We start from the raw sequence: 22,450 nt of genomic DNA on the forward strand, positions 1-22,450 counted from the left end.
CTCTTTCTCTTTCTGTCTATCTCTCTCTCTCTCTCTGTGCACATGTGGAGGCTGACTCTTTCCGTTCAATGGAGGCAGCCTGGCGTGCAGAGATCTCCCACCGAGGGCAGACACCCGTCTGGATCAGGGTGATCAACAAGCTCATTACTCCCCACTCGTGTGTGTATGACTCGCATTCCTGCTGCGGTCCAAATCGCACGTGAAAGTGCACCGCTCCGCCAGACAGGGCGGCAGCTTGGCAGGAGGACTGAAAGCCCTGCGTCCAGGAGAGAGAACTGGAGGACAGGGAGGGGGACAGGAAGAGCACAGGAGGAGAATACTTGCCCAAAAATGCTGAAGGGGGTTTCCACACAGCAACAGGACAGAAGGGAGTCAGAAGGTCAGGAGAGGAGGGGGGGGAGAGGAGGATGGGGGGAGGGAGGAGTGGAGGAGGGGAGGGGGGGAGGGAGGAGGGGGGGGAGAGGAGGAGAGGGGGGGGAGGAGAGGAGGGCGGGAGGGAGGAGTGGGAGAGGAGGGGGGGAGAGAAGAGAAGGACGATAAGGAAAGAAGCAAACAGGGTTACACAATATTTTATTCAATTGAAGTGAATAATAATATTGCATCTTGAACACAGATGATTGGTGTGTGTACAGTACAAAAGCACAATGTGTGTGTGGGGTGTGTGTTTGTGATGTACTGTATAAAGGGCTTCCCCAACAAACAAATTGATCACAGGATTAAAAGCCACAAGAGGGCAGCCAGTTCAAACTTCCAAGTCTTGGAAGAACTCAAAGAACAAACTCAAAACAATCTCTCAAGACATTCTCTGAGGAGCCCAACGGCACGTCCAGTGGAACAGTCACAACTCAAGAGTGAAGTGACACAGACCACATGACCTCAGAGCTCATGTGGACGCCCCACTAGACGATCCCCAACGGGGTACAGAACAGGAGACTTCTTAAGAGCAGAAACACTCACAGGCTGTGGCGGCCGTCAATGAATCGATGACAGTGGTGTGTGTGATGACATTGGTGTGTGTGAAACAGGGTTTGAAACTGTGTGTGTGATGACATTGGTGTGTGTGAAACAGGGTTTGAAACTGTGTGTGTGATGACATTGGTGTGTGTGAAACAGGGTTTGAAGCTGTGTGTGTGATGACATTGGTGTGTGTGAAACAGGGTTTGAAGCTGTGTGTGTGATGAGAGAGGGGGGGCTGGATCCCTTTAGGACCAGTCGTCAAGTTGTCTGGCAACAAAACTTTGTATTTACACCACAACTGAGGAATCATGATGCCATCACGACACAAGGGATGAGGGAGAGGGTGAGGGAGGGGGATGATGGGTGGGGGAGAGGGAGGGGGGTGAGGGAGAGGGGTGAGGGAGGGGGGTGGGGGAGAGGGGTGAGGGAGGGGGGTGAGGGAGGGGGGTGAGGGAGAGGGGTGAGGGAGAGGGGTGAGGGAGGGGGGTGAGGGAGAGGGGCTGGTAGGCAACTGCTAAAGATAAAAACCATGCATTGAAACATGAGAGGTCCGACACCCCGATTGATGAAAACTTGATGTCATCGGCTTTGTCACTGGTAAGTGCTTCAGTCATCGTCTGTGTAAATAGGCGGATGAGGTCATGTTTGATACGGCCGGTCAAACGGATTCACGGTGCAACTTACATTTGGCTTGTGTGATCGTGTCTCCGATTGTGGCTCGGATGTAGTGCAGGCTGTACTCAGGCAGGACCAGTGCTATGCTGTGAACACACCCACACACACACACGAGGGTGAACATGAGCTCCTGATGCAGAGCGGAACACTTGAACGCCACACGGGCGACAGAGACATCATTTTCCAATTTTTCACGGTCCAACTCGGAACACATTGGAGAAAATCACAGGCCGTATCCACACCACATGACAAAACTTTAAAGTCGAGTGACTTAACCAAACATACAGCACAACAAACATTTCATAAATCATTTAGACACTTGTCTTTTTTTTCCATGAATTTAATAAGCGTATTATGCACTATTATAATAAACTCAATATAGAGCTCTTGCTTTCATGTATAAAATGAAAACATGACAATGTTTTGTCCTAATAAGAGTAGAGGGTAGGATTCCCCTGTGTTAGGGGTGATTGGCAGAGCAGACAGTGGCGTCTAACTCTGTCTGTTACAGACACATGTGCTGAGGAGTTGGATCCAACAACCAACTAACACAGGGGCCAGAACCAGGAGCAAGGTTATCACTTACTACATCCACTACTGAACCAGGAGCAAGGTTATCACTTACTACATCCACTACTGAACCAGGGGCAAGGTTATCACTTACTACATCCACTACTGAACCAGGGGCAAGGTTATCACTTACTACATCCACTATTGAACCAGGAGCAAGGTTATCACTTACTACATCCACTACTGAACCAGGAGCAAGGTTATCACTTACTACATCCACTACTGAACCAGGAGCAAGGTTATCACTTACTACATCCACTACTGAACCAGGAGCAAGGTTATCACTTACTACATCCACTATTGAACCAGGAGCAAGGTTATCACTTACTACATCCACTACTGAACCAGGAGCAAGGTTATCACTTACTACATCCACTACTGAACAAGGAGCAAGGTTATCACTTTCTACATCATGTTGCCTACCTGTAGTCTGTTCCTATCACAGGAGCAAACGTATATGATCTCAGGCCTCGGTCTATGTACCGCTGTGGAGCAAACACAGCCAGATATCTGTCTTCATCATCATCACCACCACCAATATAACAACCATCATCATCACCATCACCATCACCATAGTTACCTCATCTTGGGATTTCACCAGTGTGTGTATCGTGTGGTTGCCTGTGTTTCCATCAATCATTTTTTTTCTAATCTGCAGACAGAGAAACGAGCACATCACTATTTGTACGTCCCTTTGGATAGAAGCGTCACTCTCCTAAATGAACAAATGTTAATCCATCTATGGATAGTAAAGTTGTTTTGCACAGAAGTTAAAATGGGCAAATCAGGCGTCTAGAACACACTCTCATTCTCACCTCCACTTTGATCTCATCCTCCAACTCAGCATCGAGGAAGTCCAGAGTGACCGGCTCCTGAAACTTAGGGTTCTGAATAATAACAAACCCAGAAGGATGACACATTTGGTTAAAATGTTCTTTTTCCCTCTTTGCCTTCTCCTCCACCTCCGCCTATCTAACAACACATTCCAAGTCCAAGTTTACAATCAATCACTCTTTAACTCAAAAAAACCCTTGTGTTTCTCTGTGTCACTCGTCCCGTTTACAGGAAAACTGCAACACGTACTGTTCCACTAACAAGGAACGCATGGCTTCCATGTGTTCCGCCATCGTCACTCTGTAGAGTGGAACTTCTCGCAAACATTTTTCAATTAAAACCCCCCCATAGCGACCTTTAGAAAGATAACAGAGAAGCGAGCCAAACACAGCAAACAAGGCCCGGGCCGCAGCCACACCAGCCTGCTGGTGCGCACAGCCCCTGGGCTTGTTGACAGGAATACTGCTGCTTAATGGGGCGGTGAAGTGTGCTGAGGTTGTCTGCCAGAGGAGCGCAGTGATTGATTTACCTTCGGCTGCAGGTTGGGATGCAGCAGGACGTAACCGTTGGGGTCGATGGCGAAGTAGTACCCGTTTGGTCCGAACTGGATGGGATAGGAGAGAACAGGAGGGATGGGAGAGGATTGGGTGGTGTGTAGTACGGTTTTGTAGGGGTAAGCAGCTCTGAGTGTGTGTGTGTGTGTGAGAGAGATTTTTTTTTGTGTTTATGTGTTCCTGTGTGTGTAAGAGAGAGGATGAATGAGAAGCCTCCTGAACGCTCCAAGTGCCTGCACAACCTGTTAACAGTGTGTGCATGTGTGTGAAGGCCAGCTCACAGTAAACCGAGGCGTTAGTCTCTTGATGTCGTCCAGGGACACATCGATAGCCATCACCCCCAGGATCAGCTGGTTCTGCGGCCTCTGGAAAACCAAAACAGACGCGGCGCGCTGGGTGATCTGGCTCCCACACCTTTAACATTCGTCAGAGCACTGTTTGGTCCTTTTGTCATGACTCAAGTCCCTCTGAGCCGTGTGAATGTTTTTCTAAGAATACGGGAGTGTGGTTTCAGTCTGGACGCAAGGCTGCTCATCCTGACAGTCCCCCTGAGTCACTAACGAGGCGTCCCCAGATCAGCTGCAGTAACACTGGAGGTACATCCACCCATCTTGAAGCGTTTAGCTACTGTTATCTCATCGCTTTTGATGTCCAACATGGCCTCGACTTCACTTCCTGTAAAACTGAGTGGGCGGGCTTTGAATGACCACGCCGGATCGACAGAAGGTCCAATCAAAACCACTTTAAAGGCAGCGATCACAGGAAGGATGAGAGCGTTAAGAGCTGTTTTCAGAGAGCGTGTTCACGTCTCGGTCTGCTAACTGCTTTCACGTGTCTGAAACCACAAGCCGGATTCTCTTAGGAGGATGAAAGAGCAGGTCAAGGACGAATTCTGACACGTCTGTAAGGTCAACAAGCAGACTCTAAACACACTAAGACGTATTTAGTAAGAACGGCCATCTAACTGGCCCAGCTGGGATGGACGTTCTCTGAGGTCGGTCAGTTCAGGGGGTTTCAGCGTTATGATGACGGAGCAAGTAGCTAGAATGTGAACTGAATTCTAGAATGGAAAACAGTCTACCTGCATTCTAGAATGCTCGAGTGGAAAACAGTCTACCTGCATTCCTCTCTCCTTGTCAGCTTTGGTGTTGGTCTTGTTGAAGACCGGCAGAGTTCCTGTGATGACCAGACCTAGTTCCTGTCAGGATCAGATCAGAGAGTACGTTTTACATTTCGGATTTCTCATATCAGAGAGCTATTGCTATGATATTCAATGTTTGAGTTCCATAGTGCTTGTATTGTTAAAATGTATGTGTCTGGATGTATATGTAAAACAGTCTGTGTAGAGACACAGTGTCAGCGCATACGGGTGAACTTAGTAAAACCATTAACACCAGCTGTCAACATCTAAAATTATCACACAAACTCTGCAGTCTCTCTGCTTCTCAAAATAGTCCCTGTCAAGTTCAAATTCTGAGTGAACTTAAACAGTGGATAAGAGACAGGAACTCCAACAAGAGATAGTATGAGTTCAGAAGGTTCTTTAAATCAGCATAGTAACAATAGATCCCAAACTCAGCTTGATTTGAAGTGTAGAGTTAACACATTCGTTTTTATCCTGGGGTTTTGTTATTTTATTTTCTATAGTTTTACTATACAGATGTCCATTCGAAAATATCTCACAAGCCATCAATATTTCCTATTATCTCTTCTACTTTCAAGGTAGCACAATTCATTGCATTGATACACACAGTATAAAAGGTGCTATCTCAAGTATTGTTTTAGTATTTTGCTGTACTTCTATTCTACTGGAGGTGTAGCATTAAATCTGTCATAAAAGAATGTCTTAAAGCTCAATTCACGTCTTACTGACATCCTCGGACAAACGTCACTGCCCTTATCTGTTGTTTGGGTTCATACTGAGAATAACGAACTTGATTTGAGCTATTCATAGTCGAGACACAACCAGCGCCCATAAAAAGCTGCTTGTTGTGTGATGATATCAACAGAAGCAGATATCTGGTGTTTACGTCTTTCAAAGTCATTTACGTCACTGTGTGCACTCTGCGACACCTTACGGGAATATCTGGATTTGGACACGTCTCATTATCCAACTGTTCTGGGCCAGGATGACTTTACGAGGACAATTGTTTACATGCAGTTTGAACGTGGTGTTTGAGAGTTTAGGTTGGTTTAGGTGCAGTTTTGTGGGCGTATGTGAAGCCTTCTGTGCTTGTATAAAAGGTCTATACAAATAATATTGTATTTCATTTGATGATGGGAGACATTTTTAGAGAAAGACCCCGTTGGGCTGCCTGTGCACTTGAACAAAATGATATTGTGTGTTTTCTTTCTTCCTGTAGTTCTCAGACTGTGTTGCATCTTACCGGTCGTGGATAATCCTCTATATTTCATGTCTGAATTGTCTGAATTTACTGGTACTGAATCATCAATATTTGCAGTGTTGTATCTGAATTTGATGTAGTGTGAATCATCGACATTTTCTGCGTTGTGTCTGTCTCACTGGTGGAGTGTCATGTCACCAGTCTTCCTGAGTGGAGGGATCTGCTATCACCTACCAGAGCATCCAGGTAGACATTGGTCCACTGGACTTGCTTAGCCTTCTTGTCTGCCTTCACCATGGGCCTCCCCAACACATCCAGGTACTCCTGTGAGAAGAGCAGAAACAGGGGTGATGGTGACCACTAGAGGGCAGACTATTTCCTTGAATCTAAAACGTGAGCGTCAGATTCGTCGCCTGACGGCCTTCCAGTGTCTGGAGCTCCGCCTCAAGGTGCTGCTGGCCCTGCAGAGCTGGATTTGATATGGTTTGTTTCCGGGTGACGATTTACCTGTGTGTTGATTCGTATCGCTCCGATGGATGGGATTTCATAGTAGTATCCTGAGGGAGAAAGATTTGTTGTTGTTTTTTTTCCAGAAAGAAAATAACATAAAAATGCATCTGTAGCTTCTCACAGTAAACAGAAGTAAACAGACCCTGTTATTAGACAAACCTTGAAGGTAGCCCAAGCATCGAGCAAAGACTATCCCTTTCATCCTATCTTAACCATCTTAACTATGTTAGGGAAGATTTCGTTTGCAGACATGATGGAGATAGTCTTTGGATCAGTCCATGAGAGGTTTCCTACCTTTGTTATTGCAAGCCATCCACTGGATCGGTACTTTGTCATAATTATGTTGGCCCACTGAAAACGTGAATATCCTCACCTAGAAGTCACAGCAACAGAACAAAAAAAATCTACTAAACACACACAAACTGCATGACAACTGCATATATTTTCCAGTTCGATGTTGTTACATTTACATTTAGTCATTTAGCAGACGCTCTTATCCAGAGCGACTTACAGTAAGTACAGGGACATTCCCCCGAGGCAAGTAGGGTGAAGTGCCTTGCCCAAGGACACAACGTCATTTGACACGGTCGGGAATCGAACTGGCAACCTTCTGATTACTAGCCCGCTTCCCTAACCACTCAGCCACCTGACTCCCTTGACTCACTTGTTGTACTAATACTTTTTATAAATTAGGAAAATGAAAAGACACCACCTCGATTTACAAGAACGCGTTTGTGTTTCTGTGCCCACCTTCTTGTCAGGGTTGTATTTCTGGAAGATCTCCTGCGCCCGCTCCTCACCTCCGTCCGTGAAAAGCATGATGATCTTGTTGCAGTGCTTGGTTGTGTTCATCTGTGAGGAACGTCACAACAAGAGCAGTATGAGCTTGGGATGATACACATCTGAAGAAAGCGTTTGAAGAAGCCTCCTAAAAATCCCCCAGCCACAACGTTACACCAGGAAGCATTTTTTGTTCGTATGAATGAGCGGGAAAAGGCTGAAATTCTAAAGTTCAGTTACACTTAGTTGGATGGAAGTTGTAGTGTCTAGGATCACCAGTAGAGGGCAATACCTGATCACCAACATAAACACACAAACATACACACACACCGAGGAGAGCTGAGCGAAGGCCAGCTCGAAGCCGTCCTTGTAGTTGGTGATGCCCTTGGCTGAGATGTTCTGCACGGCCTCTTTCAGAATCTTCTTGTTCCTCATGTTGGCCTGAACCAGATTGTCAAAACACGCAGCCTGGACCGCTATGCTGTTGAACTGGAGCCACAAGAGACAAAGACACAGACAGAGAGAGAAGGATGAACATGATGCAGAAGTGAACAACCTCATGTGAACGCTTTGAAATACCCAGGTTTGTATTCAGAGAGACACTGATAGATTTCTGCAAGCAGACACACTCACTCACTCACTCACAGAGGACTGGGACATGCCTCATTAATACCTGACATCTGCTTAGTCTACACGCCTCCAACATGTGGAGAACACTGCTGTACAGATACCTAGCAGTAGTTATACACACACACACACGCACACACACACACAGCCTAGTGAGTACTGTAGTCTGTTTGCATACATCTGGAAGTATGTGTGTGTGTGTGTGTGTGTGTGTGTGTGTGGAGCCAATACACGAATTATAGCAACTATATGTTTGTGTACACATGTGTACTTGTGTGTGGGCGTGTGTGTACTCTTTTTTACTACACAACAATTAAACTATTCACAGGCAGACAGGCAGACAGACAGACAGACAAGCAGACAGGCAGACAGACAGACAGACAGGCATACAGGCAGACAGATAGACAGGCAGACAGACAAGCAGACAAGCAGACAGACAGACAGACAAGCAGACAGACAGGCATACAGGCAAATAAACAGCAGACAAAAACACGAGAGTTCGTTTCTAGACAATTTCGGCTTGTTTGATGAGCAGAGCTTTCTGGGTAATTGGACTGCTGAATGAGTCACTGTCACATTCGGAACATCTGGTGTGTGAGTGTGTGTGTGTCAGGAGGGGGGTGTGTGACTCTGGGGGTTTGTGATATCAGCATCACCATCTGTACATGGGCTCAGTGAGGCAGTAAGGAGCCTTCTCCACTTGCAGGTAGACAAGAATCCCTGTTTTCTTATTCACACACTCAAGTTCATTGCTTTCAAATAGTTAGGCAGATGAGCAACTGCAAAATAACAAGACGAGGACATATTTAACACACACGCTAAAATAATCGTATTATTAAGCCGACATCATTCGTACAAAAGTATTTAGAGAGGGCTACTGCAAACACTGGCTCAGAGCCATCAGTGTATTTATAACACCCCACCCTGAATTAATTAGCATCAAGTCCTTGTCCACTGGTTAGGACTTTAGGAGGAGAAAAAACAGAGGGATATAGACAGAGTGAGAGACAGAGCGAGAGACATAGCGAGACAGTGTGTGTGAGAGAGAGAGAGTGAGAGAGAAAGAAAGTGAGGAGAGAGAGAGGGAGTCTGAGAGAGAGGGTGAGGAGAGAGTGAGTCTGAGACAGAGAGAGAGTATCTGAGAGAGGGAGTCTGAGAGAGTGAGTCCGAGAGAGTGAGTCTGAGACAGACAGACAGAGAGAGAGAGAGAGAGAGAGAGAGAGAGATAGAGAGAGAGAGGGAGTCTGACAGAGAGAGTGAGGAGAGAGAGAGAGAGTGAGGAGAGAGGCTGAGAGAGCAAAACAATCAACATAAACTCTTTTTTTTTTTTTTTTGCCGTAATGAATTGGGAGGACATTGAGAGCTGGGCTTGGAGGGGGTGATGGAAAGCCTCTATATATCAAAGCACAGGGACCAATCAGGAGTCACAGGAGAGGCTGAGAGACAGGAAGACGTTCCATAACTCTGGGGAAATTGAGTTGCCAGCATAATGTCTATGTTTGGCATTTTCTATTAAATTCCAGCTTTTCGTGTGTGGGATGGGAATAAGATCAGTATTTTAATGTCCTTTGCCAGATATCTAACCTTCCCATGCCCCAAAAGTTTTGGAAGGTTGAAAATAAATGTTCACAAATAGGTTTGCATCATTGATGAGTACTTGAAGAAGACTGTACTAAACTAAACTTTACTGTACTCTGCTTTATTGTGCTGTACTCTACTTTATTCTGCTGTACTCTACTGTACTCTGCTTTATTCTACTGTTTTAGGGTTCTCTGTTCTCCCCTCCCTCCTCACTGTGTGGGGAAAAAAGTTTTGAAAGGTTGAAAAAAATGATTTTAAGAAAAGGTTTTGGTTGTCCCAAAGTCTGTGTTGAACTGTCCCTAACATATTTTTCATCGTCCCCGAGACTACGGTAATTGGAGCCCCGCCCCTTCTGCTGTTATCGACTATCACACTCGCTACATGCAAGGTTGTCATTGCATTTACACACATACAACACAGAGTGAGCAAACACAAGCCAATCGCTCTCCACCAAAACAGCGTTAGATGCTTAGATACTCACGTAAACAACATTGACATAGTCGTCGTCAGACAGGGTCTCCAACATCTCGTTGACCGAGGTCCGGATGAGTTTAAGGGTGAGCCCTGAGACACTACCACTCCTGAGAACGGAGAAACAGTTGTGATGAAACATGGGACAGAAGAAACTCACGTCTTCTGACTGCTGTGCTGATAAATGCTGATACATTAGGCCACATAGAACAAAAAAACAGCCACATGAAGCAAAGCTAACAGGCCAACCTTAGGAGCACTTCAACATTTATAACCATGACTAATCTAATCTATCTCGAGTATTGACATGATCACATGAAATTCAAAAAGAAAAGACACTCAATCTGAGTCCCATTTCACATCGTCAGTGGAAGTGAGAATATCTTCCTTAATGACATCCTATATCAAGTTCAGCTCCTAAAGTTCAATATGCTAGTAGTCGATTATCTATTAATATCTCGCTAAATTGGTTTCATGGAAAGAGGAGAAAGGGGATAATGAAACTATAGAAGAGAACAGTTCCTTTTATTTTCCCTCCAATTAGGCGGCACAAAGTCAGCTTTGATGTTTAATATCCTGTCAATCCAACTCTGTAATTATTGGTGCGGTGGGAAGAGCTAAAAGGGAAGAATGGCTTACATTCCTCTCTCATTTAGTCATTCAGTGTTAGCACGATGCCAGCAAAACAATTACAGATGGTTATTAATCTTGTCGTGCCATGTCAGAGACTCATCGCTAATTTAGACAAATCACTATAATACAGAGACAACACCAGCAAAATAACGGGCTATTCCCCTGGTGTATCATTTGACAGCTCTGGAGTACGTAGACACTTCAGTAGGTTTTTGTTCAGATGCCGCCATGCCAGTCAATGACAGTGTATTAGTTAGGATAACAAAAAGTGGTTTGTGTAATGAAAGCACCTGCAAAACATACGTTTCTGAGCAAAATTCCTATTGCCATGTAATACCATCATGTAACAATGCATGGTAATATACATTTGACATATAGGTTGTTCTTGAAAGGGTCTAGAAACCATCAGTACTCATACAGGTCAAGTACATATGAAATAAAAAGTTTGCGTGCGTCACAATTCTGTCTTTACGTTTGTCCGTCCGAATCAGCAGGACAGATATGTGTTTGTGTGTGTGTAGTCACTGTTTGAGTTTGAGAAATTAAATGAATTCTGACTTTAAAGATGAATCATAAGTCGGCACTTACGCGTCCACCAGTATCAGCATGTTCTTAGGCGACGCTGCCCCCTGGATGTACCTGGGACACCACACAGCAGCAGGAACACTCAGAGGAATAATGCTGGAGCCAGCACACACACGCTCACACACACACACACACGCACACACACACACGCTCACACACACACACACACGCTCACACACACACACACGCAAGTATGGCCACACACACACCCTTCAATACTTTCCCAAGCAAACCAAACACACAAGTAGATCTGAAATGCTGAATGGAAGATTACAAAGGTCAATGAGTCAGGGAGTCAGGTGGCTGAGCGGTTAGGGAATCGGGCTAGTAATCCCGGCCGTGGCAAATGACGTTGTATTCTTGGGCAAGGCACTTCACCCTACGTGCCTCGGGGGAATGTCCCTGTACTTACTGTAAGTCGCTCTGGATAAGTGTGTCTGCTAAATGACTAAATGTAAATGTAATGCAATGACAGATGAAGACAATAACCTTTAAGTGAGGCTGTTTGCTATGCAGAGCACCCTTCCTGCTCCAACAGGACAGACGGGACAGTCCGAGACACCGAGAGAGACGGAGGGAAGGGGGGGAACTCAGACTAACGAGGGAACATCCCATAATAATCGTCTGGACTCACCACGGTCGCCGCCGGACGTCGTAGAGGTCGATCTTATTGGGCGTTTTCCGCAAGTCCATCCAGGGGGATGCTGGGAAAAATAAAAACGCAAGGTCAGTTGCAAGAGCGAAACAGTTTGGATGCTGTTTGGATGTGGCGTGTGGATTGGGGTTCCTGTTTCCTGTGCCAAGGTCAAGGTCAAGGTAGCTTCCAGCGTGTTGCATCTCCACCACTGATCTCTGGGAAGGTCAGAGTCTACGACCTCATTGGCTGTTCTGCGGCGTACCTGGGAAGTAGCGGGCCAATCCGGTGGCAGAACCGAACACCTGCCAGAGCAGGGAGGGGTCCTCCTCCTTGTTCTTCTTAAACACCTCCTCCAGGCCGGCCGTCCAGTTCAGCTCATTCACCACGATGGTGGCTGTGTGACACGCACGCGCACACACGCACGCACACACACACACACACGCGCACACACACACACACGCACACACACACACATCATACATGCCAAAAGAGAGGGAGTGTTTTAGTGTTTGAGCAAATACTATATTATTCTTTTTTTTTTACAAAACACAAATGTCCGGAGCTTTTCTTCTATCAAGAAAGGACTGAGAAACGTAAATGTAATTCCGTGACATAAACGATGAATGGTCATATATAATAGTTTAAGTAAAAAACGTAGGTCAGGATATAAAACGTTATGATAAAAGTACACATACTCAACAAGATCCTATTTATTAGAGATAAGCTAAAGATCACCAGGAGAGAACAAGCTCGGAAATGACACAAAAAGAGAAAGAGTCATAGAAAGGAGTTGGAGAACTAAAGAAAAAGAAAAAAAAACGGTTTATTGTAGCAGAGATGCAATCTTAATGGACAGAGAATCTAATTAGGTAGAAAATGGATGTTTGCCGTCGCACACCGTGGAGGAGCTACACATGACTCATACAACAAAGTGTGTTGTATACTTACACACACACATAAACATGTGTGTGTGTAAGTGTATGGCAGTGTGTTTGTATGTACGTGTATGTGTGTGTACCACATGATGGACACACCCAAGGATGTCTGGTTCACGAATATTTTACAGAGCGACAGATCAATACGATACACCGGCACACAAACACACATACCAACATCACTTCACAGCAACACCACAAGAAGGTGACACACACACACACACGCACACACGCACACACAGCCTAAAGTGTGAGCCAGACTCCATTGATCAGTGTTAAGGGCTGTATCAGAGGAGGGGGTCAGAACCTCCTAATGAAAGCCAAACGCTGGAACAAATCACAGCTTCCTGTAAACACATCTGTCACCACGGCAATGGCCCGAGGTCGGAGACCATGGAGATAGAGGAGCGGGACGGATTACCGTGGTAACATGAACCCTTGGTCTGGCCTATTCGTCAGGCGCCATGACAACCCTGAGGGGCAGTTTTGAGCAGTGTGTGTGTGTCGTGGTTTTACGTGGAAGAATGCAGTTAAATCACTAATGGCCACCGTGCCTCAATCAACCAGGCTCTCAGAGAACAAACACAACACAACCATCATCAAGCAGCTGTCAACAGGCCCAGTTTAAACGACTGTGATTACAGCCTATCAGGACGTAGTGACTGTGATTATGACCTATCAGGACGCAGCCGTGAAAACCTGAAATCATCCCATCAGGGAGTCATCCTGTCCCCCGTCTCTACTGCTGGATGAGCACTAATGCTGCGTACTGAGGGGAGGGGGGGTGAGAAGACGGGAGGGGGGTAAGGAGAGGGGAGGGGGGTGAGGAGAGGGGAGGGGGGGTGAGGAGAGGGTAAGGGAGGGGAAGGGGGTGAGAAGACGGGAGGGGGGTGAGGAGAGGGGAGGGGGGGTGAGGAGAGGGTAAGGGGGTGAGGAGAGGGGAGGGGGGTGAGGAGAGGGGAGGGGGGGTGAGGAGAGGGTAAGGGGGTGAGGAGAGGGGAGGGGGGGGGGGTGAGGAGAGGGTAAGGGAGGGGAGGGGGGGTGAGGAGAGGGTAAGGGAGGGGAGGGGGGGTGAGGAGAGGGGAGGGGGGGTGAGTAGAGGGGAGGGGGGGTGGGGAGACGGTAAGAGAGGGGAGGGGGGGTGAGTAAAGGGTAAGGGAGGGGAGGGGGGGTGAGGAGAGGGGAGGGGGGTGAGGAGAGGGGAGGGGGGGTGAGGAGAGGGGAGGGGAGGGGAGGGGGGGTGAGGAGAGGAAGCAGCTATGAGTGACACGGATGTAGAGTCTGAGATGTGGGAGAGTGGAGGAAGTGACTCCAAACAGAATGCTGTATTTGGGAACATGTGTGTTTTGCTGTTTGAGTGTGTTTTTATATGAGAAGCCCAAACATATCCACCTGTATCCACCAGAGAGAGAGAGAGAGAGAGAGAGAGGAGGTAGAGGATTGCATGGAGGGAATAAGATAGTGACAAGAGTTATTTGTTATTTGCAGCCAAACCCCCTAAATAAGGGACGTCAATTGAGCAGAGAGGGTGAGAAACAAATCTATTTGTACGCTATGAGCTTTGCCCCAGGGACTGGAACTGTATCACACACACGCACGCACACACACACACACACACACACGCTGTCACTGTCTCTTGTCCGAGCGTGTGTGTGACTGGAGTTGACAGGTGACACACAGCGTTGATGCAAACCGGCATCCGACGACTCACAGATCCCCAGAGTTCACACACACACACCCACACACACACACACAGCACGTGGCTCCTATCCCCCCCCCCCCCCACACACACACACACACCCGTCCCCTTAATGAGTGAGAACACACACAGATCTATACAAATATGGAATACTAGCACACACGTGCGCACACACTACATGGTTCCACAAGCACAAAGACACGAAGGCTGTGTCACATCCATGTCTCATAGACATGCAGGCATTATTAACACGTCTCATAGACATGCAGGCATTATTAACACACACCCCATAATGATTCCCTGTCCCCCATCCACACAAGAGAGGATGCAATCAGTAGGTCTGCTGTGTGGGAGTGACACAGTGTGTCTGCAACTTGCTATTAATACACTTAAGAAGAGAGCAGAGAGGGAGGGAGAGGAGGGAGGGAGAGGGGGGAGGGAGGGATGGATGGAGGGAGAGGAGGGAGAGGGGGGGGAAGGAGGGAGAGGGGGAAGGGAGGGAGAGGGGGGGGAAGGAGGGAGAGGGGGAAGGGAGGGAGGGAGGGAGAGGGGGGAGGGAGGGAGGGAGAGGGGGGAGGGAGGGAGGGAGGGAGAGGGGGGAGGGAGGGAGGGAGAGGGGGGAGGGAGGGAGGGAGGGAGAGGAGGGAGAGGGGGGGGAAGGAGGGAGAGGGGGAAGGGAGGGAGGGAGAGGGGGGAGGGAGGGAGGGAGAGGGGGGAGGGAGGGAGGGAGGGAGAGGAGGGAGAGGGGGGAAGGAGGGAGAGGGGGAAGGGAGGGAGGGAGGGAAAGGGGGGAGGGAGGGAGGGAGAGGGGGGAGAGGGGGGAGGGAGGGAGGGAGGGAGGGAGAGGGGAGAGAGGGGGGAGGGAGAGGGGGGAGGGGGGAGGGAGGGAGGGAGGGAGAGGGGGGAGGGAGGGGATTGAAACAGAGGAAAAGACGTAGGACCATTGGACATGTGAGGGTCAGGTGGAAGTGGAATGACAGAGAGAGAGGAGGAGGGATGGAAGGTGGGTGGAATACCTCACCGCAGACTCCAAGATAAAGACAGAGAATCTACAAGGACGATACAGGTCTAGACAATGTCCTGTAATCAAGTTACTATTGCTTCTACACACACACACACACACATCACCATGGCAACGCTGACAGTTCTGGCCGGTCAGACTGGCATCAATGTGGCAGCCCGTCCTCAGAGAGAAGGAGAGGATGAGAAAGAGAGAGAGGTAGGAAGAGAGGGAGACAGGAGGGAGGGAGAGAGAGGGAGAAGGAGGGAGACAGGAGGGAGAGAGAGAGAGAGAGAGAGAGAGAGAGAGAGAGAGAGAGAGAGAGAGAGAGAGAGAGAGAAGGAGGGAGACAGGAGGGAGAGAGAGGGAGAAGGAGGGAGACAGGAGGGAGAGAGAGAGAAAAGGAGGAAGACAGGAGGGAGAGAGAGAAAGAGGGAGAGCGAGAGAGAGAAGGAGGGAGAGAGAGAGAGAGAGAGAAGGAGGGAGACAGGAGGGAGAGAGAGGGAGAAGGAGGGAGAAAGGCATGAGTAACGCAGACGCTCTCCGCCATAAACAAACGGACGCAGAGAGAAAGGGACAGACAGGATGACTGCAGGGTCACTTCAACCCCCTCTTAGCCACTCCAAGCGAAAGAGAGCGAGAGAGAAAGTGAGCGAGAGAGAAAGAGAGAGAGAAAGGGAAACAGAGGGGGGTTGGTAGGAGGAAGAGAGAGAGGGGGAAAGAGAGAGATAGGGGGAAAGAATGAACAACACAGAAGGGAGATGGAGGACGAGAAAGAAATCATATTATTATCCACATTGACCCCGTCGGCCTTGCCTACTCCCATTCCTGTCACATTCATTCCACTGGAGATGGAACCTGGAGAACTGTACTCACATGGATCCACAATCATCTACCGATCTTACAGGTTCATTCCATGTTCTTATTGTACTGAATCCTCATTAAGAACACTCATCTATTTCCCCTCATTTCCAGTTTTCTTTTGCACATGGTGTGTGTGTGTGTGCGTGTGTGTGTGCGCTGAAGCATGGGTCTGCATACAAAGTTTGTGTCTGTGTGGGCGCATGCGGTGCCTGTATGAATGTGTGTGGTCGTCTATGTGTGTGTTCCTGTGTGTTAAAGAGAGAGAGAGGAGAGGTAGAGAGAGAGAGAAAGTGTGTTCAAGTGTGTGTGTGCACTGTTCCATAAGGGGCCCTTAGCCCTGGGGTGGAGCCAAGTCCTGAGAGTCAGCCAGCCAAACACTCCCTATTCAACACAGGCAGACCTTACTGAGCGACGGCCTCCTATTATCAACACTCTGGTGGAGGAGAAACACACACACACACACACCGTATACAGAAACACAACGCTGCTTACACAGTCAAACATCCCTCTCACACACTTTCACTGACACATACCCAAAATAGGTCATCCCAATCTTCCAAGTCAGTACAGTCATGAATCACGCAACACACACCCTCCTCATCACCTTCCCACAACAAGGTTTCCTGCTGGATCTGCTTGTGGATCACAAGGTGTTTTAAGTCACACCACATCTAAATAAAAACTTCTCCAACAGACTGGTCTGTGATCAGCCTTGGATCGCTGGGCCAAAAGAACCCCCCTCCAACGGTACCTTTCTATTTGGGGTTCTGGTTTCTGGTGACTGTTCAGTGAAATCAGTTTTATTCTTGTGCGTCTTGCACCAGTTACTAAAATCAACACCAGGCGCTAATTTACCTGCTGCAGACAAGATGACGGTAAAGTCTACAGTATGTCTACCGTAAATCTACAGGAAGTTTAGGAAATCTAGCCTCCAGAGCCTGAGCAGAGAGGAGGGGGAGCTGACCCGTCAGAGTGACCGGGACGCCCTATTGGCTGGTTGGACCAGCTAAATATAGAGTAAAAGACTGTCCGGCCTTCAGCTGTCTCACAGACAGACAGACAGACTGAACAACTGTACACGCATGAGAACTGTAAACGCTGTTTATAAATACAGCATGGTTGTGTTTAGCGTGGGAACCTTGTGCATGTTTGTCTGCTTGTGTGTGTGTATGTGTGTGTGTGCGTGTATGAGCATGCTTGTGTGTGTGTGCATGTAGCAGAAAGACACACAATACTCACAGCCCTTGTATATGTCAGTGGGGATGTGAACAGCAGTGTGGTTGTAGTCCACGGGTCGTTTAAACGCTGGGTCCTCCTTGAAGACGGGGTAGACCCGGTTCTTACGAGTCTCCGTCTCATTAGCGTAGAACTGACGGAAGAAGAAGAAAACCAGACACAGTCAAACAGTCCTGAGAGAGTCCGCTGGAGGCAGGAACAAAGGCTGCATTACCAGCTGCTCGTCTGGCATGCGACATGGGCCCCTTCAACCATTACTGAACAAGTGTACGTACTTACAGTAAGTGCATGTCTGTGTGTGCATGCTTAGTCAACTTGCGTCTTGAGATGGGGGCGTGTGTGTGTGTTTGGCTGCCTCAGTCGAGCGCTGTTCAGAATAATGAAGTGTATTGAGTGTGTTCAGGTGTGTGTGTCACAGCTGGTCCAGGTGTCTGGATGTGTCAGGGTCACCGTGGCAATGGCGTTGAGGAGGGGTGTGTGTGTGTGTGTGTGCGGGACGCCCCCAGGACCGTGTAGAAGCCGAGCAGAGCACTGACGCCTCACTACCAAATCACACAGACAACCACGGAAGCTTCTGGATGTCAACAACGTCTCAAGGATTTGTATGTGTGTGTGTGTGTGTGTCTGAGGGGGGGGGGGACATCACCTCTATACTGGAGAGCCCACACACACACGCAAGCATGCGCTAGTTTGCCATACTGTACTCAACTGTGGTAACTGGGTGTAGACAGTGTTTCTGTGGGTCATGGTTGTGGTGCATGTTTTTATAGGACTCTACAGAGAGTCCTCTGATGTCATCAGTCACTTTTACTAGCGGCTTAATTACTATGGTTACAACGAGTACAGTGTTTCTGGAATCTCACGTCCTCCAACACATTCAGTATGGAAAGGGTCATATATTAGAAATATACTCACGTCATCTTTGGCGTTGTAGTAATATAAATCTTCCTCCTGTAAGAAAAAAAGGAGAAAGAGTGAGAAAGAGAGTGAAACAAAGGATACATAAATGTTGCATGTGTGGTACATTGCGACTATTTCATGGCCGAGGAATTTGTTATTTATTGTACTAACACAAGCCACGATATTAGCACACCATTGGACCAACATTGAATCCCTGCAGATTCAAACAGTTTCACACTTTAGAGTAGATCGAATTTTTTCCAGCCTTACACGAAAATTACGTTAATAGGCTTCTAGACTACTGCTTTACATATATTGGACAATATGAAAAGTCTAATGATTTACTTAAGTCGTGTTGTTCTAGTAATCCATTCCTTCCACGGTTCTAGCGCTGTCGTTCTCTGAGCTCCCTGTCATAGCATTAGCAAGCTACACGCTAACAAGCTACACGCTAACAAGCTACACGCTAACAAGCTAAAAAGCTAGGCTAGCCACGGACATATGGCTGCCCAGAGGCATGGAGACGGCCCACTAGTTAACACCGCCTGTCTGCCACCTGTGGTGCTGCAACATGGGGCTTCATTGATGCCCCACAAGGACCACCCGATCCGGCTGATGCCTGTTACAGCACCAGGGGTTAGCGCTGGGTCATTAGCGATTATCTCACTGTGTTAGTGATGCGTAGCAAAGAAGCACCGATAGCCATGGCACACACACGTTCCCTATCTACTGTATTTGGCAGAGGTTTGTGACATCCAAAATGAGGATGTGTACCTTATGTGACAAGAGAAATGTGTCCAACCACACTAACATCAGTGTCACACCCCCACGGGCACATATCTGTGTGTGTGTGTGTGTGTGGTTGTGTGTGTGTGTGTGTGTGGTTGTGTGTGTGTGTGTATGTGTGTGTGGTTGTGTGTGTGTGTGGTTGTGTGTGTGTGTGTGTGGTTGTGTGTGTGTGTGTGGTTGTGTGTGTGTGTGGTTGTGTGTGTGTGTGGTTGTGTGTGTGCGTGTGTCAGCTCATCTCACACCCTGTAAAAGCGGGTGATGTAAAATAAAAAAACACTGTTGGGAAAGTGATTTGTGTGTTTTGATCCATTTCAGGTTTGCGGTGTGCTGTCATTTACCAGTGTTTACATGGGGAAAATGCCTCTGTTTGGTGGCTTTACTGTGCAGAAGCCTTTTGTTGAACAGCTGCAGTTAGAACGCTTTAAGCCAGCCGGGACTGCAGCCTACGGATGTGTCCTAGATATTTAAGGTGACAGAATAGAGTTAGAAGATATGAGGGCCGGGGAGGAGGGGTGTCTGACAGACACACACACCATCAAAGGAAGACACACGATATGGGGGAAGGTGTTAGCTGGCTGTCTTACAGCAATGTGGAGCATGTGGAGGGATATGTAATCCACTGCCTGGTTGTGTATATAGTTCTCACAAACACGCAGGCACACACACACACACACACCCTGGGGTGTAGTAAGGACATGAGCAGGTTCACAGAGGGCTAAGCTGAAAACAAGAAGTTGGCTGGAGGGTGCTGATGGAGTCGGCAGAGGTGAGAGGAAAAGCGAAGTCGCACCGTGAGGAGCCTCGGAGCTCTCAAACGCCACCACTGAGCGCGTGCAGGATCCCCACTGAGCGCGTGCAGGGATCCCCGCGGAGCCAGGACTATCTGAACGCAACACGACACATTCTAACCTTGGAAAGCTGCAAAGCTCACACACAGAAAGGGACCAGGCAACTGGGAAACGCCCCTGTTTTCTTCACAGGAACTCATTGCTCATCTTTGCACACCTTCACAGGACCCAGTAAAAAAAGCTTTTTCAGGGGTCTCAACTTCGTAAATAAAATGGGGAGAGAGAAAAAATAGACAAATTGTTTATTTCCCGGTGATCCTTTTTGTGCGTGTGTGTGTTTGTTCATTTTTATTTTAAATTAATTCCTACCAGAGTGAATGATGCCAGCTGGCCAGTAACCTCAAGACAGATCCACAGACAAGCCTGTCTGGACGTGTGGTCTGTGTTAGACTCCCTGTAGAGCAGAATCTCTCCCTCACAACACAGCTCGGACCAAGCGGGGAGCCGCGAGAAATGCAAGCAAACTTTTAACGTAGAAAACTGGTCAAATCTAACTGAAGTTGGGTAATTATATAGCCAATAAAAAAAACAGCCCTCCCACACACGCCGCACGCAAAGAAGAAAAATATTTTTTTTAATAAACAATGGGCCATTTGTCATCCTCATGATGGCTGCCAAATGTCTGGAATTTTTTTTCTTTACTGAGAAGAAGTCGTTTGTAATCATTACAAAAGGTCACTTCTTGGACGATAATGTCCAGCATCCGAACAGCAAAAGAAAACTGCATTATAATCCACAAGGATGTCTGACTGTTTCACTGCAGACAGAATCCCAAACCAAACCCCACTATACTTTAAACTGGCTGATCTAATACAATCACATTCAATCTCATCTGTGGTCATTATGTCCTTTTCCATTTATTGAGATTTGACACACAAATTGCCATCCAATCATGGCGACCTTATTAGATTATTAGTCAATTCCCTCGCCTCTGATGGAGATCACAGCTCATTTTCGCATTCAGGTAATGTATGGGAGGTCAATGGTGATCTTCCCCCCCTCTCTCCTTCTTTTCCCACTCTCTCTATCCCTCCCTCAGTCCCTCCCTCCCTCTCTCCTTCACACTCTCTCTCTCCCCCCCTACCTCAGTCTCTCCCTCCCTCCCTCACTCACCACCAAGTTGTCCTGCCACTGGTGTTCCATCTGAAGGCGCTCTGCAGCATTCGCCAGACTCTGAAAGACAGGAAGAGGGAGTCTTATTAAATCACAGAGCAGAAACAGATAACAGAGAGAGAGAGAGAGAGAGCGAGAGAGAGAGAGAGCGAGAGAGACAGGGGTATTACTAAGTCATAATGCATAAACAGATAACAGAGTGGAATGAAGATCTTCCTAACTGCAGTCCTCAAATTGCAGGAGACAGAACACGGAAGATCTGATGTACTGCATGACATGTCAGGCTTAGGGTTAGGTTAGGTCAGGTTAAGGGTTAGGTCAGGTTTAGGTTAGGTCAGGTTTAGGGTTAGGTCAGGGTGAAGGTTAAGGTTAGGGTTAAGGTTAGGTCAGGTCAGGGTTAAGGTTAAGGTTAGGTCAGGAGCGCTCACGGCTATACATTAAAGCCACCAGTGCGACACATACTGTGTGTCGCAAAAACACACGTTTTTCAGTCAAAACTATGTATGTACAAATCAACCCCATGTAATTATGACAAAAATTGAATGCAACTGAATCCATCCAGAATCATAGAAGAGAAACAGCAATGAAGATGAACTCCCTGTGACATCCACCAGTCAGGATGTCAACACAGGGAGAGCTTCAGGTCAAATAGAGCTCATATTCACTTAACACCTTCAGGTGTGAAACAGGCATATTGTTGCCGAGTTAAAATTAGATGCCGCTTTCACTTGTCCCAGTTCTGCCATAATGACTCGGTTAATGGATTTATAATGGGGGGACTAGCTTTTAATCTCAACCTGGTCTAGAAACCTAGCGAACTGCTGATTTCCCTCGGGAAATGCGGAATCCAATTCATTTTACTAGCTTCTACAGTTGGGAATTCCATGAGTGAAACAGAAATGAGATCTGATGAAAATGACGGAATTAATGTGTGAAAACAGTGTTTTGGGTTGAAGATGAATTACGGACTCCATTCTGGTGTGAAATTAGATGTGCCGTTACCAAACACATTTGGAATGTGACAAAAACAAGTTATTTTTCTATTTCGGTTGGTGATGAATCACAGGCTCTTAACAGCTTTCCAAAACAAAGTTTCTTTTTAAATCATTTTTAATTGCCAATGAAAGAGAACGTTCACGATATTAGCCAAGGAGCAGGATGATATCTTTAATAGACGTTTCATGACTACAAAATGACCAAATGCATTGCCTCAGTTATCAACAACGATTTTGCTGATTGAAAACAAGGTAGCTTTGATACCGTCAGTGCTTTGCTATCCAATACAATTTTTTTTTGTGATTAAATGG

General features: G+C 47.3%; 1 protein-coding gene across 1 annotated transcript in view; it reads right to left on the reverse strand.

Annotated features, from left to right (window-relative positions):
• The window catches only part of LOC136960218 (voltage-dependent calcium channel subunit alpha-2/delta-1-like), a 67,162-nt gene that overhangs the window by 20,045 nt on the left and 24,667 nt on the right, over positions 1-22,450 (reverse strand). Inside the window, exons 4-23 of the mRNA XM_067254616.1 lie at positions 21,144-21,203; positions 18,409-18,444; positions 17,497-17,626; positions 12,022-12,153; positions 11,757-11,826; positions 11,126-11,176; positions 9,915-10,014; positions 7,556-7,714; positions 7,196-7,297; positions 6,740-6,818; positions 6,443-6,492; positions 6,170-6,259; positions 4,708-4,788; positions 3,872-3,955; positions 3,566-3,640; positions 3,018-3,089; positions 2,783-2,854; positions 2,626-2,687; positions 1,642-1,718; positions 321-333 (exon numbers count right to left, since the gene is read on the reverse strand). Of these exons, the coding sequence (XP_067110717.1) occupies positions 321-333; positions 1,642-1,718; positions 2,626-2,687; positions 2,783-2,854; positions 3,018-3,089; positions 3,566-3,640; positions 3,872-3,955; positions 4,708-4,788; positions 6,170-6,259; positions 6,443-6,492; positions 6,740-6,818; positions 7,196-7,297; positions 7,556-7,714; positions 9,915-10,014; positions 11,126-11,176; positions 11,757-11,826; positions 12,022-12,153; positions 17,497-17,626; positions 18,409-18,444; positions 21,144-21,203 (1,595 nt within the window). The remainder of the gene's footprint in view (positions 1-320; positions 334-1,641; positions 1,719-2,625; positions 2,688-2,782; positions 2,855-3,017; positions 3,090-3,565; positions 3,641-3,871; positions 3,956-4,707; positions 4,789-6,169; positions 6,260-6,442; positions 6,493-6,739; positions 6,819-7,195; positions 7,298-7,555; positions 7,715-9,914; positions 10,015-11,125; positions 11,177-11,756; positions 11,827-12,021; positions 12,154-17,496; positions 17,627-18,408; positions 18,445-21,143; positions 21,204-22,450) is intronic.

The sequence above is a fragment of the Osmerus mordax genome, chromosome 17, assembly GCF_038355195.1.
Source record: "Osmerus mordax isolate fOsmMor3 chromosome 17, fOsmMor3.pri, whole genome shotgun sequence".
NCBI lineage: Eukaryota > Metazoa > Chordata > Actinopteri > Osmeriformes > Osmeridae > Osmerus > Osmerus mordax.